The 15,649-nt window shown below is 49.1% G+C and overlaps 1 protein-coding gene across 3 annotated transcripts in view; it reads right to left on the bottom strand.

The window, feature by feature from the left end:
- The window catches only part of Flnb (filamin B), a 175,676-nt gene that overhangs the window by 4,173 nt on the left and 155,854 nt on the right, over window positions 1-15,649 (bottom strand). For all 3 annotated transcript variants that reach the window (XM_004669088.3, XM_004669089.2, XM_004669090.2), the window contains 4 exons: window positions 14,764-14,879; window positions 9,897-10,029; window positions 5,405-5,581; window positions 601-819 (listed from right to left, as the gene is read on the bottom strand). In XM_004669088.3, coding sequence (XP_004669145.1) covers window positions 601-819; window positions 5,405-5,581; window positions 9,897-10,029; window positions 14,764-14,879 — 645 coding nt within the window. The remainder of the gene's footprint in view (window positions 1-600; window positions 820-5,404; window positions 5,582-9,896; window positions 10,030-14,763; window positions 14,880-15,649) is intronic.

The following is a 15,649-nucleotide window of genomic DNA, read 5'->3' as shown; positions in this document are numbered from 1 at the left end:
GAGAGAATTGGTGCGCCAGGGCCTCAGCCACTGAAATAGAACTCCAGATGCTTGTGTCACCTAGTGGGCATGTGTGACATTGCGTTTGCCTCACCTTTGTGCATCTGGCTTGCATGGGATCTGGAGAATCAAAGATGAATCCTTAGGCTTTCTAGGCAAACACCATAATCACTGAGCTATCTCCCCAGCCCCCAAATACAATTTTAAAAAATTATTTTTATTTATGAGAGAGGGGGGTAGATATATATAAAGAGAATGAGCCTCCAGTTACTGTAAACCAACTCCGGATGCACATGCTACCTTGTGCGTCTGTCTGGCTTACGTCCTAGGGAATTGAACCTGGGTCTTTTAGCTTTGCAAGTAAGCTCCATGACTACTGAGCCACCTCTCCAGCCCAAATGCAATTTTTTTTTTTTTTTAAGTTCAAGATCATTCTTGGCTACAGGAGTTCAAGTCCAGCCTGGGGTACATGAGATCCTATCTCAAAAAGATTCCAAGTAGGGCCGACAAAGCTACAATCTCCAGCAGCTGCTACTGTTGTTAACAGGGTGTCAGCTAGTCCTGGGGACAGAAGAGCAACTCTGTAAGTGGCATACCTACCTGTCACCTTGGCCTTGAACGGACTGCCCACAATGTGGTTGGGCCCACCGTATTTGACCCCAATGAGGTAGTTTCCAGGGGCCATGGGCGTGTACATGACTTTGTACCCTTCCGGGGTTTCCTGGCAGTCCATTTTGACCTTGGACGGCCCTTCAATGGTAACAGACAAGGTGCCTGGGCCTGCTCGGGTGGTGTTGATGTAGAATTCAGACTGGATGCCTGGGGAGAGAGAAGTGCGTAGATGGTTGAGAGGAAGACGGGGCATGATCTGGGGGGACTTGATGGGGGGAGCTGAGGCAGCAGTAGGGACCTCACACAAGTCCCCTCTCAACACATTTGCCTTGGTGGCGTGGGAAATGACCGATTTGCCATTCAGGCCATGGGATGGCAGCCCTGTTGCCCAGGCTTGGTCAGGAGTGTGGCTGACATTTTGCCCACAGGCACTGAGTGCCTTATTCTGTGGCCATGTGGCTGGGGGCGAGAAGCCAAAGTTATCACTGTAGCCCCAGGCGCTACTCCAGCCACCAGGGCCCTCTTGTCTCTGTGGGGGAGGGGAGATGTGGGCACTGCTGACCTTTCTCTTCTCTTCTGGATGGACTTGGAGCAGCCAAGGAAGCCCAGGGCTAGAGCTGCCAACCCACCCAGTTTGTGATGAATGCCAACAAAGAGAGCTGGAGAGATGGCTCTGCAGTTAAAAGCACTTGCTTGCAAAGTCTCACAGTCTGGGTTCAATTCCCCAGTACCCACATAAAGTCAGATGTGGAAGGCAGTACCTACATCTGGAGTTTTTTTTTTTTTTTTTGGTAGTGGAAAAAGGCTCTGGCACACCCATTGTCTCATTTCTTTCTGCAAATGAATCATATATATATATATATATATATATCTCATATATACATAACATATATATGATATATATCATATATATGATATATATACATATGGTATATATGTTATATTATATATATCATATATATATGTTATATATTTTTTTTTTAAGTAGGACTAAACTCATATTTAGCTCCTGCTTAGTGGACCACATACCTATCTACCCTACCCATGGGATCCTGTTCTACAAACTACACAGAGGCAAAGGAAGCTCAGCCATGGGCCAGCCCTGCTGCTTCACGAGGAAGTGATGTGCTATGTCTGTGCCACCCATGCATGACTGGTATCTAGGCCCAGGTGGCCATTGAACAGACAGAGGCCCTCACCACAGCCCTGGGACACCCTAAAAGCATGTGACAAAAGGGAAGGCCAAAAGAGAGTCTGACAAGGACCCTGATCTGCAAAAGCCTCCGTGCCCACAGCCCAATTCCAGCAGGTGCAGGCTTTTGGGGTATCAGGATGTCCTCCAGCGGGCGCCCTAGTGCAGGGCCCACTCCCTGCTCTGGGCCTCTGCCCACAGCCCCAGAGCCAAGCCAGCTGGGACATACTTTGGTTTAATTGTAGTTCCTGGGCCAGAGAAGGAATTATTGTTCTGGTCATCAATAAAACAAGGAAACTGCTACAGTGCAACCCCTTAAACACACACCAGCTGTGTCTGGAGGCTCCGGAGGCTGCCGCCCCAGTTCCCACCACTATGCAGACCTTGTCACGGTTTCTGATCTGTGCAGCTGGGAGGTGCTTCCAGCAGCAGTGGTGAAGGCGGGGCCTGTGTGGGGAAGGTGGGCCGGTGGGTCGGGAAGTGGTGGTTTTATTTTTATTTGTTTATTTTTTCAAGGTAGGGTCTCAATCTAGCCCAGGCTGACCTGGATTCACTCTGTAGTCTCAGGGTGGCCTCAAACTCACGGCGATCTTCCTACCTCTGCCTTCCGAGTGCTGGGATGAAAGGAGTGTGCCACCATGTGCAACAGGAAAGATATTTTGAAAGTAGAGTTAGAGAGACTTGGTTGTAAGGAAGAGGGAGAGGGAGGGAAGAAGAGAGAGAGGGAGAAAAAGGGAAAAAGGGAAGGGGAAGGGGGAAGGGGAAGAGGGAGGGAGAGAGAGGAGGGAGAGGAAAGAGAGGGAAGGGAAAAGGGAGGGAGAGAAGACACACACCAGGGTCTCTTGTCACTGCAGACTAACTCAAGAAGCACGTGCCACTTTATGCATTTGGCTTTAAGTGGCTGCTGGGGAATGAACCAGTGGACTGCAAGCATTTTTATCCAATGAGCCATCGCCCCAGCCCAGAAAGAAGTTCTTGTTCCTACCTATGGAGCAGCAGAAATGAGATTCAGACATTAAATCTGCCCACCTCACTGGTAACATACTTGCCCCACGAGATGGCAGGACAGAGAAAACCCACAGGTGACACCCTAACCAGCTCTGGGCGCGGTGGTCTGCCCCCCGACCCTGGCAAACACCCATCCCAGAACTCTGGTTCAGCTCATGGCCTCTACCTGGAGCACACAGTTCTGCTCCAAATTCTTCACATTCCTGTCTCCTAGATCCGCAGAAAATAGTCCCTGTAAAGTTCTAGCCAAGACATACAACAAGGCCAGCTGTGGACACACAGGGCGGTTTGCTTTGCTCAGGATGCTGGGGCAGTATGTGGCACCCCCTTTCGCTCCCTCCACACCGCAGGTGGGTTATCTTGGGAAAGATAACATTTGGGGAAAACTTGGGGGAGAAAAATTTGGGGGAGTAGGAGGGCTGGGAAAACAAGACACCATTTCCTCCGCGAACACAGCAACGCTTATGAAGCAGGCCAGGCTGGGCCCCTCCCCTGGCCGGGAGCTTCCCTCCAAGTCCAGCTCCCACTCAGGCGGCAATCAGCCTGACATCCGAGCTCTGCAGAGGGGCGAGAACTACCAAGAGGAAGTGGGAGAGGTTGTTACACAGCCAACAGGGGATCGGCTGGTTCCTGGCTGGTGAGGCCAGACCCTGAGGCTGCTTTGGGGTTGGGACTAAGGCCTGCTGCAGGCTCCGATGCCAGGAGGGCCCCACTGATGTGTGGCTAGCTGTACTGTGCTTGGAACTCATCCTGGGCAGCTAGAGGAGAAAGGCTCTGGTCTAGGACACCCCACAAAGTAGGCTGGGGGAGATTGGGCACCTCTAGAGAGCAGCCACTTAGGGAGGGAGCAAAGGGTGGAGACTTCCAAGGTCAGAGACATGGAACTGACCAATGGTTCTGTGTCATCAAAGATAAGTGTGTCTAGAGAGCGCCTAGACCACTTTCCCCATCTGTATGGTGGGTATCGCCTCAGGCCAAGCTGCTGGCCCACAGCATGGTGAGGGGCCAGCCTGGCTGCGCCTGGGGCATCTGGCAGTCCTCCATGCCACCCCAGGCGTGGTTCTGTCAAGGCCATTACTTTGGCCTGACTTCCTGGCATCATGCCAGACCGTTGGCCACTCCTAACCTGGGCAGGGCTCCTCTGCCACTTTTGACACTCACTCTCCATGGCTGGGAGCCATGTCACTATGACCACTCACCCCCTGGTGCACGAGGACGACAGTCTGCTCCGTGTCACTCAGGGCACGGCATGGCAGGGAGATCAAGAGAGGGCACATACATAAGTGTAAGTTATCTGGAAATCTAGGACCTTCTCAGTGGCCCCCAATCAACAGCCAGCACTATCCCTAGCGACGGCGTGCCAGACACCAGCTGAGGTCTGGCTCCTAACTGACCTGGTAAACAGCTTTTATGAAAACCAATCAGCCTTTAGGAAAACGCAGGGCTGGGGCTGGAGAGATGGCTTAGCAGTTAAGGCACTTGTCTGCAAAGCCCAAGGACCCAGGTTCGATTCCCCAGTATCCATGTAAGAGACGCACAAGGTAGTGCACGCATCTGGAGCTCATTTGCAGTGGTTGGAGGCCCTGGCATCCCCATTCTCTATCTACCTTTCTCTCTTCCCTGAAAATAAGTAAGATAAAGGAGGAAAGGTGTTTTTTTTTTTTTTTTTTAAATAAAAGGGGAGGGCTGCATGCCCTGAAAAAGAACAGTCTCCGAGTTGGAGGAGTGGAGTAAGCTCATCTCGGTGCTGAATGAGTCTGTTCGACAAGCAAGCAGCCCTCTGACCAGTGTGGTCACCCAGCAGGAGGGCCACCTAGAGTAGGCAGGAAGGAGTCCGAAAGGCCCTGAGCAAAGGGACGGAGGAGCTCTCTGATCCACTTCTTGCCCTGCACACAGCCTGCACGGCGCTGATTCTTTTTGTTGTTATCGTTGTTAAGTAGGTGTTTATTTAACAGAGAGATAGAGAAGGAAAGAGAGAGGGAGGGAGAGAATGGGCACACCAGGGCTTCCTTCCTCTGTGAAGGAACTCCAGACACATGCACCACTTTGTGCATCTGGCCTTATGTGGGTCCTGGGGGATAGAACCCGTGCCTGAAGGCTCTGCAAGCAAGCGCCTTGACCACTGAGCCATCTCTCCAGCCCTGGCTACAGGATTCTTGAACCCTTTTGGCCTTTTATCCTCATCTGTTGTGACCAGAGAATACAAGAGAAGACAGGCATCTGGAGGCTGATTTTTCTGGGAGCCCAGGGACTAAGAAAACCCAGGAGGAGCTACATCATGAATCCTATGCAAAGAAAACCCTCAAAAGCCCGAGGACCCATATTCGACTCTCCAGATCCCACAAAAGCCAGGTGCACAAAGGTGAGGCAAACGCAAGGTTGCACACGCCCACTTGGTGGTGCAAGCATCTGACGTTCTATTGCAGTGGCTGAGGCCCTGGTACAGCAATTCTCTATCTCTAAAAAATAAAAATAGATGAAACAATGCATTTCCCCGGCAGAGAGAACAAGGCCCCCCAAGACTGGGAGATGGTCACACGGCTTTGCCCCCAAGCTGCTCAGGTAACTGTAAGATGTGCGTTCAAGTCTTACCTGTGATGCCTCCCTCAAGCCCTGCACCGTAGGCAGACACTAGGGCAGGATTGCCTGCCTGGCCAGGCTCCCCAACGCGCACTTTGAAGGGGCTTCCGACCACGTGGCTCCCATTGAACTTGACATCGATGGTATGGACACCGTTCTCGTGAGGGATGAAGCGCACGGCGTACTTATCTAGAACGAGCAGAGAGGCGCGGGGTAAGACTCGGGCCACGGACAGGCTGGAGTCAGGTCAGGACAGAGGACTGCCAGCCAACCAGCGTGCCGAGCGCTGAGTCATTGAAAACCAGGGTTCTGTTGGGAGCCTGGCAGCAGGCATGGTGGAATTCAGAGCTTAGCTCCATAGGAAATGCTTCCAAAGCTCAAATTCTGTTTCCTACCAGGGCGCTTGCCTCACAATACTCCCTTTATGAAAAGCTCACTTTGCAACATGTTTCCTTATTTGGCCACTCGAAGGGAAAAACGATAGTTCCAACTGGCATCGGGGCACCTTAATTAAGCTCTAAGCAAGCAACTGTCTTACAGAGAACGGCCAGGTTTGTTCTGTTTGGGATCATAGCATGTGGCAGGGTCACCTGTTACAGAAAACGAGCACCCAGAATGTTCGCGCAGCACGTGGCCCTCCCTAGCCTGGCAAAGTTGGCTCCTCTGCCACTTCCTGGCTCTGGTTAGTCTTCAGAACTTGTGCCCCCCAAGCCCTCTTTTCTGTCTCTTCTGCTACTCTCCACAGAGAGGAACATTCTAGACAGAGCCACCCACCCACATCCACCAGCAGTGAAGCTCCCTTGGCAGTTACCTCCTGGGTGCCCACCCTCCTCTTGTAAAGCCTAGAGCTTCTAGAGGAGGGCCCCCGGCCTCACGCCCAGGTGTGGTCCCACATCAGATGACTCAAGTTCTTTCCTCAAGGTAAATTAATCAGCACATGGCATTGCTTGAGCCATGGGGAGTGAGCCAGGAATGGGCATGTATCCCAGTCCATTGAGATGGGTGGGTGGGTGGGGGGAGGCTTGCTGGAGGCTTTTAGGGCCTTTTTCAAACTGCTGAGAAAGAATCCTGGGAAGTGGGCGTCTATGGACTGGTTTGGAAAAAGCAGAAGCTGGTGCAGCCTTGTCATCAGGGGAGGCAGGACAGTCTGGGACCCTGCTGCGCCTGATGGCGCGTGACCATAAACCAAGCACATGGAAGACGGGGTGCCAAGCCAGCCTGGGCTACATAGAGACACACTCTCAAAATGAAAATAAAAATGAAGAAGAATTGAAAACATTAAAGGGCCTTGGAGAACACAGGTAAGTGCCCCAAATCAAATCACCATTAAAACCCACCTTGGGCCAGGTGTGATGGTGCATACCTTTTAATCCCAGCATGGGGAAAGCAGAGGTAGGAGGATTGCTGTGAATTAGAGGCCAGCCTGAGACTATAGAGTGAGTTCTAGGTCAGTATGGGCCCTATCTCAAAACCTTCCACCCCCTCTGCAAAACAAAAACAAAAACAAAAAATCCATCTCAAATCCATCTAGTTGTATGAACTACTGGGCCCCATCATTATGGGCTTGTTTATGTATTCTATTTTTTTTAAACCAGATGTGAATTCTTTTTTTTTTTTTTTGGTTTATTTTTATTTATTTGAGGCAGATATATATATAGAGAGAATGGGCATGCCAGGACCTCCAGCCACTGCAAATGAACTCCAGGCATGTGTGCCCCCTTGTGCATCTGGCTAACGTGGGTCCTGGGGAATCAAGCCTTGAACTGAGGTCCTTAGGCTTCACAGGCATGCGCTTAACTGCTAAGCCATCTCTCCAGCCCTGTGTATTCTATTTTTAAAAATTTATTTATTAGCACATTGTATGTGGGGATAGTGCACCAGGACCTCTCATGACTGCAAAAGCACGCTGAGCACTTGTGCCCATTTAGATGGGTGGTTTGGGAATTGAACCTGGGCTGGCAGGCTTTGCAAGCAAGCACCTTTAACCACGGAGCTATTTCCCTGGCCCTAACTGGTGTAGTCTGTCATGTGTAATGTGTATCTCACTGTGACACTTCCAGGGATTCAAATGTTGCCTCAGGCTGAGGGCCTCCAACCTTAAACTCCCCTTGTAGCTGAGCTCAATGGCAGGGTGGTTTAATAAGCACTGTCACGTGGGCAAGTGCAAGACACTTCTACAGAACCTCCGAAGAAACAGTAACTCCTTAAGGCCCCGACTGACCAATAGGTAAGCATCTTCTAGCCAGGTACCCTAGCTGTTCTAACTACATCATCCCTTTCCTAGCCATTCTGAATTCACTCACCACATGCTTAGCAAGGTTGGCTCTGCGGGCCGCATGTCCCCTCTCTCTACCTCCAGAGCTGTTAATCATTCTGCTCACTTTACACTCACCCCTCTGCCTATCAGATTCCCTGTGACATAGCCAGACTTCAGCCAAGGTCAAGGCAAGCCACCCTCCTCCCAACATTTATCCCTTTCTGAGGTTCCCCCTGTTCTGTGTGCCAAGTGGGAGGAAGACGCATGAATGCTCACCACACCCTAGATTGTGCCCCACTGGACAAGCAGGTGAGCACACGGGTATCTTCACGAGGCTTAGCCTAAGCCCATGTTAAATGACGCCTCCGAGACCCCAGCTGGTCCTTCTCAATTACTGCCCAGGGACCTCTTGGCACTATAGCTTTCTGGCCTTGTTCTCACTAACTGAGCAGGGGATGATTTTTACCATTATTATTATTAATCATTATTATTACTATTAGGGGGCTGGAGAGATGGCTTAGTTAGTGCTTGCCTATGAAGCCTAAGGACCCCGGTTTGAGGCTCGATTCCCCAGGACCCACGTTAGCCAGATGCACAAGGGGGCGCACGTGTCTGGAGTTCGTTTGCGATGGCTGCAAGCCCTGGCACACCCATTCTCTCTATCTGCCTCTTCCTCTCTCTTTCACTCTCAAATAAACAAAAATAAACAAAAAATAAATTAAAATATTATTACTATTAGGGGTCAGGGTCTCATAGAGGCCAGGTAGCTCTAAACTCATTATACAGGCAAGATGACTGTGGTGGTTTGATTCGGGTGTCCCCCATAAACTGAGGTGTCCTGAATGCCAGGTTCCCAGCTGATGGAGATTTGGGAATTAATGCCTCCTGGAGGCAGTGTATTGTTGGCGGCAGGCTTATAGGTGTTAAAGCAAGTTTCCAATGCCAGTGTTTGACACACTCTCCTGTTGCTATAGCCAACCTTATGTTGGCCAGGGGGTGATGTCCACCCTCTGCTTATGCCATCATTTTCCCCTGCCATCGTAGAGGTTCCCCTCGAGCCTGTAAGCCAGAATAAACCTCTTTTTTTCTCACAAGCTGCTCTTGGTGCGGTGATTTCTGCCAGCAGTGTGAACCTGACTGCAACAGTGACCCTGCGCTACTGATCCCCTGCCTCCGCCTCACACGTGCTAGGATTATAAGCAAATACCACCATGCCCATGGGCTCAGTGAGAACCAATCTCAGGGCTTTGTGCATGGAAACACTTTTATCAATGGAGCTACATAACCCCGTTCTCTTTCTTTCTTAACTTTTTTTTTGTGACAGACTCTTGCTATGTAGCCCAGGCTGGCCTCAAACTTTTATTCATCCTGCCTCAGTTTCCCAAGTGTTGAGAGTATAGGCATGTGCCACCCTAAGCAGCATTTTGAGGGCAAGAATTGTATATTCCCTAGCCTTATGTTCCTGCCAAGTCTCTAACACATCATAAATGTTCACTGGCAAAATAATCTACTTAAAAGTTGACTGACACCAGAGAATTTCTTGCACCAGGCAAGAAAATCTGAGTCTTAAATTCTAGAGACTAAGACTCTCTGATTCTCTTTTTAGAATTTATAGGTGGGCTGGAGAGATGGCTTAGCGGTTAAGCGCTCGCCTGTGAAGCCTATGGACCCCGGTTCGAGGCTCGGTTTCCCAGGTCCCACATTAGACAGATGCACAAGGGGGCGCACGTGTCTGGAGTTCGTTTGCAGAGGATGGAAGCCCTGGCGCGCCCATTCTCTCTCTCCCTCTATCTGTCTTTCTCTCTGTGTCTGTTGCTCTCAAATACATAAAAAATGAACACAAAATATTTAAAAAAAAATTATAGGTCTACGGTGAGCCACTGTTCTCTTAGAGCCAAGTACTATCAAGCCATCTTTATTCACATCATAAAGTCAACACTATCATAAAAAAAAATACTCTGTAAGATTTTCCTAAAATGAGAGAAAAATTGTGATTTAATGTCATATAAAAGGAACCAAAACAACTAATAGAAAAAAAAAAAAGCAGAATTTGTTTTAAAAAAAAAAAATCAAAGGGAGAGGGATATTATGTATCAAGGTTGAATCTCTGTTTCTGGCAAATGTTTCTATTCTAATTTGTAAACAATGTGTGGCAGGGCAGAGGTCGACAAGTCCCTCCCTGGGTGGCACTCGCAGGAGGCTTGGCCAGACCCTGGCACGCGGGTCCCTATGCTGGCCCCAGCTTACCTGGCTCCAGCTCAGACACGTGGCATTCCTCCACGGCTCCGGAGGGGCTGTGCACCTTCGCGTCAATCTTGCCTTTGGCGCCGTTCAGCCTTATAGCAAAGCATGCTGGCTGGTTAACTTTTAATCCTGATTCCTGGGAAGCCAATGCATTGGAGAGGTTATGGCAGCCCTGCGTTCCTCCTTGGTGGCACACACTGACCCCGCGGAGGACCCTGGGTGACAATTCTCATGCAAATAGGCCCAGAATGTTTTTCCATATCCAAACTGGCGAGGCCGTGCTGTTCCACATCTCTAGCACACAAGGAGAGAGTACAAGCACCGCCCAGACTAAACCCCAAAGCACACTGATTCCGGCTGCAGGAGATGGTGCCAAGCTTGGGAAACGTCAGCATCCCAATCTGGTTCTCACAGGCCAGAGCTCCCAGAATCTTCCCTGCCACAAAACATAAAACTAAAAAGGGGGGCCCAGAGAGGTGGCTTGGTGGTTAAGGCACTTGCCTGTGAAGCCTTAGGACCCAGGTTTGATTCCCCAGAACCTATGTAAACCAGATGTATGTGGTCGAATTCATCTGGAGTTTGTTTGCAGTGGCTGGAGGCTCTAGTGCACCCATTCTCTCTCTCAAATAAATATTTTTTAAAAAATGCTAAAAAGGATTCTCTCAGGAATCTTGCTATAGATAATACCATGTCTGTCTTAATATACACCAAATTTTATGTCATTGCTATTTATCTATGTACTTTTGAGGCAAGCCCAACACTGGCCTTTTTTTTTTTTTAATGCGAGACAGTGAGAGCAAGCAAGAGAGAATCGGTGCACCAGGGCCTCCAGCAGCTCTAACTGGACTCCAGATGCGCATGCCGCTCCAGATGCGCGTGCCGCTCCAGACGCGCGTGCCGCCCTATGTGCTTGTGTCGCATTGCTCAGCTGGCTTATGTGTGATCTCAAGAGGCTGACATGGGTCCCTAGGCTTCACAGGCAAGTGCCTTAACTGCTAAGCCATCTCCCCAGCCTGTCACTGCTAATTAAAAATATATATATATTTCAAGGTACAGTTTCAATCTAGCCCAGGCTGACCTTGAACTCAGAGCAATCCTCCTACCTCGGATTAAAGGCATGCGCTACCACACTCGGTTTTAAAAATATTTTAAAAGGGCTGGAGAGATGGCTTAGCGGTTAAGGTGCTTGCCTGCAAAGCCTCCAGGTCCCACATATATCCATATGCAAAAGTAATGCAAGCATGCAATGTTGCACATGCGCACAAGGGGGCACACGCATCTGGAGTTCCTTCCCAGGGGCTAAAAGGCCTGGGCATGCCCATTCTCTCACTCTGCCTTTCTCCCTCTCTGTCTCTCACTCTCAAAAATAATATTAAAAAAACTTTAAAGCTTATAAAAATTTATTTTATTTTACTTCAGAAAGAGAGAGAGAGGAAGACAGAGAAAGAATGGGCATGCCAGGGAACCTCAGAAGCATGAACCACCCTGTGCATCTGGCTCACGTGGGTCCTGGGGAATCGAACCTGGGTCTTTGGCTTTTTCAGGCAAGCTCCTTAATCACTAAGCTATCTCGTCAGCCCTAAAAATATTTTTATATAAAATAAGTGTCCTAAAAATTCTACAAAACCCCCTCCACCACCTGCTTGGTCCTCCCCATTTGCATGTGTGTGTCTGCACACACGTATGGGTGTGCAGCCAGGTCCTCCTGCCACTACAAGAAAACCTCAGGTACATGCACCACTTTTGAATCTGGGGATATGTGGGCATTGGGGACTTGAACATGGGATGGCAGGCTTTGCAAGCAGGCATGTGTAACCACTGCGCCATCTCTCCAGCTCTGTCATTTTTCTTTCAGTCAGAGGTTAGGAATGGGCTGTACCTCACTTCAAACTGTCAAGTGTTGCATGTGTCAGGTAGGCTGGAGCTGCATAACTACTTTTTTCTAGTAGTTTGTAGCCTTAGCTTCCTTGTCTGTAACATGGGCCTAGTAACTTCCTTACAAAGTCTGACGGCCTGGGTTCAATTCCCCAGCACCCACGTAAAGCCATATGCACAAAGTGGTGCATGTATCTGAAGTTTAAATAAGGGCTGGAGAGATGGCTTAGCAGTTAAGGCCTTGCCTGCAAAGCCTAAGGACCCAGGTTCAATCCTCCAGGTCCCAAGTAAGCCAGATGAACATGGTGGCACATATGTCTGGAGTTCATTTGCAGTAGCTGGAGGCCCTGGTGTGCCCATTCTCACTCACTCACTGACTCCTCTGTGTCTCAAATAAATAAATAAATACAAATTAAAAAAAAAAAGATTTCCCTTTTAAAAAATGTAGAATAGCTGGGCATAGTCGTGCACGCCTTTAAAAAATAAAATAAAATAAATGGGTCTAATAACCAAATCTAACTCAGACAGTTGCTTTGAGGAGCATGTGAAGTTATCTGGGTTAAACACTGAAGCCAGGTATGGGCCATACACAGGAGGGTTTCCACATGTCAGCATGCTACAAAATACGAGCATGCATGTAGAAGTTGCCTGTGCGCCCCAGAAAGCAGTGGGGGGAAGAAACTTTTGCTCTTCCTTGGGTCCAGTTCACACCCCTCCTTTGTCCCTTCTGCAGGAGAGGCCTAGAAACTTGGAACAAAGACCAGCAGTGACTTTTGAGACTGTTTAAGACAGGTGGGTCAGAGGCAGGATAAACACTTCCCAGGGTGGCGAACCCGTCTGGGAATCTTGCTAGCACGCAGATTCCCATAGAGCGTTTCTGGAAATCCCCAGGTGATATGGGGGCGGGCTGGTCCAAGGACCACATCTTTGCAGCAGATCCTAAACGCTGCCCTGTGGGCTCCTTGCTGGCTACAGGCGGAAACAGAAATTGAAAACACTTTCGATTGACGACCAAGATTCCACTGGCCACATTTTAGACGTCCAGCAGCTGCATGTGGCTGGTGGCTCCCAAACTGCACCCTGAAGACGTGGCGTATTTCCACGGCTGCGGAACGTTCTACCAGACTCTGTTGCCTACAGGGTGTTGCCCGAGGAGGGCCTTAACACAAACATAAGGGTCTTTTGATCTCCAGGTCGCCCTCATTTTACCCCCTCCTCCACAAAGAACCAGCCAACTCCAATTTTCCACAAAGTCTCTAAAGCAAGACAAAACACGTTTCTCTTGCCTCGCCAGTACCAGATGTGGCCCAGGTTCCGCTGAGGCTCTGATAAATAATTTATACATCCCTCAGCATCAGATGGCCCAGGCACCCACACACAGGTCCCCGTGCGGCAGCCACTCCTGGCAGAAGTCTGATCTCCGCCCCGCTGCATACTTACTGAAATGCCTATGAAGAAACTGAGCTGGGAACACAAGCACACAACTTTTCTGCAAAGCAGCTTTTCGGGAGAGAAGCATCCCTGTTACCTGACTCTGACTCCACTAAACCCTTGAGAGGGAGACAAACGCCTCTGAAGATCTAAACAGTCTTCGAGATGCACAAAGGCAGCTCTCCGCCCACAATAAAGGCAGGGTTGATCTCCCTCCATGGGTTTAGGTCGGCCACAAAAGAAACTTCTGTTAGGAAGCTTTTAAGTGAAACACAAGAAAAACATCTGGACCGCAGGGGCCAGTCAGTACCCCGGAACTCTCTAGAGAGGCCTCTTCAATCTGGGGCTGTGGTTCTGGTATGGGTCTCTAACAGAGAGACTCGTGTGATGGTATCTGATAGCACCCCAAATGTGCGGCTGATCTCAATGTCAACCAACCGTGGGACTCAATGAAGGGTGTCTCCAGCTGGACCCTGTGGACTGGAGCCTAATCCAGCATGTTTAAGACTCTGGGCCAGCTTAAGGCTATATAGTAAAAGTCTGTTAACTAGAAGTCCTATTTTGAGCGGAAGGCAGTGTACTAATTCTGTTAACTAGAAATTGAACTTTGAGATTGTGCACGTAATTTCTCTTACTTCAGACAAAATTATTTTTCTGTCTTATGAGTACAAATGCCGAGACGGTCCTTAGTTTGATTTCGATGGTCATGCAACCTTGAGTTAAGTGACCTGCATATGTGGGTGGGGGCTGGGGGAGGGGGAGGCACAGGCTGCATCTACGGGTGTCCCAGTAGGTCGGGCCATGTAGCCATATGTCACGGCATCGGTGGGGAAACTGAGGCAGGTCCAGGCACCAGCATAGGGCATGGTGTTTGGATGCACAGAGACCTCACAATGCGACCTTATACCCACTGGTTTCTGGCTCCCATAACCACCATCCTTAACATGTGGTCAAGAAGGCCGGGTATGGTGGTGCATGCCTAGATGACCCCAGCCCTCAGGAGGCTGAGGTAGGAGGATCGCCAGCCTGGGGCTACAGAGTGGCTTCCATCCAGGTCAGTTTGGGCTAGATTAAGATCCTGCTTAAAAGTAAAAGTGAGGTGAAAAGAAGCTATCAACAGGCTGCTGCAAGGATTTAGTACTGATGAAGTCCTGATAAAGCTCTTATCCTTGCACACCTACCAAAAAAAAAAAAAAAAAGTCATCCAAACTTAAAAAATGCTACAAAGTTAGCTGCTGTTAGTCAGGAAGCCAACAGCAGCCGGCTAAATTTCCTTACAGTTACTGTTTTCTGTTCTGGTCTGAAAGCCCTCCTTCTCCCTTCACCAGTGATTAACAGGCTTCCTTTGTTTCTCTTGAATAAAGATTTAAAAGCCACCTTGTTGGGTAAGTCCGCTTTGGTTCATCTAAACTGTCTTCTGCCTGGGGCTGTGGGGAAAAGACCCCTGGTTGGAAAGTGTGAACAGAGGCGTGGGCACCTCAGGGAGGATTAAAGTGGCCTCGGGAGTCCAGGGGCCTCATTGGCCAGCCTGCGGCTGAGGAGAGGATGTTTTCCTGCGTCTCACCTGAAGGCTCATAACAGTGAGGCGGCGCGCGTCGTCGGAGGGAGCGATGACGGGCACCAGGTAGGGGCTGTCCGGGATGTGCTCATCGTTGAACTTGATAGACACCTCGTAGTTGCCTGTGGACGCAGAAAAGCCTCATTAGTCAGGAGGCTGTTTCCAGAGTGGCCTCATGATCCTTAGCGGGACTCAAAAAAAGAAAAAAAAAACAAAAAAACACAACTTCAGAGAGATTAGTGTTCCTTAATGGCCAAAACAGACTGGCTGAAAGAGAGTCACTGGCTAACATGCAGCCATTAGGGTTTTCGTAGTTGGACAAGGTCCACCTGTGAGTATCCAGAATCCAGGAGACTCACAGATTGGAACAAGAGGAATCACAGCGTTATTTTCAACTTAGACCCACCAACAAGAAGTTCTGACTTATTATATTATTGCACCTATAATTCTGATTGGTGCTTTCATATATTTTTTAAAAGCTGTATAGATTGGCAACAAATTTTATACTTTATTAATGAAGATACCTGGAAATTTCGCCAAAATGTATCAGGTAACAACACGATCTTGACATACACAAATATACGTGTGTGTGTGTGTGTGCATGTGTGTGTGTGTGTGTGTGTGTGTGTGTGTGTGTGTGTGCACGCATGCATGCATATGTATTTATGCAATTTTTAATACTAAGTTTGTTTTTTTTTTTGATTTTTCGAGGTAAGGTCTCACTACAGCTCAGGCTGACCTGGAATTCACTATGTAGTCTCAGGGTGGCCTTGAACTTGTGGCAATCCTCCTACCCATGCCACCCGAGTGCTGGGATTAAAGGCATGTGCCACCATGCCCAGCTTATTTATGCATTTTTTAAAAAATATATATATTTTAAATTTATTTGAGA

This window comes from Jaculus jaculus, chromosome 16 (assembly GCF_020740685.1).
Source record: "Jaculus jaculus isolate mJacJac1 chromosome 16, mJacJac1.mat.Y.cur, whole genome shotgun sequence".
NCBI classification, from domain to species: Eukaryota; Metazoa; Chordata; class Mammalia; order Rodentia; family Dipodidae; genus Jaculus; species Jaculus jaculus.
The sequence above is the reverse complement of the archived record's forward strand: the minus strand, read 5'-3'. Positions and strand labels throughout refer to the sequence as shown.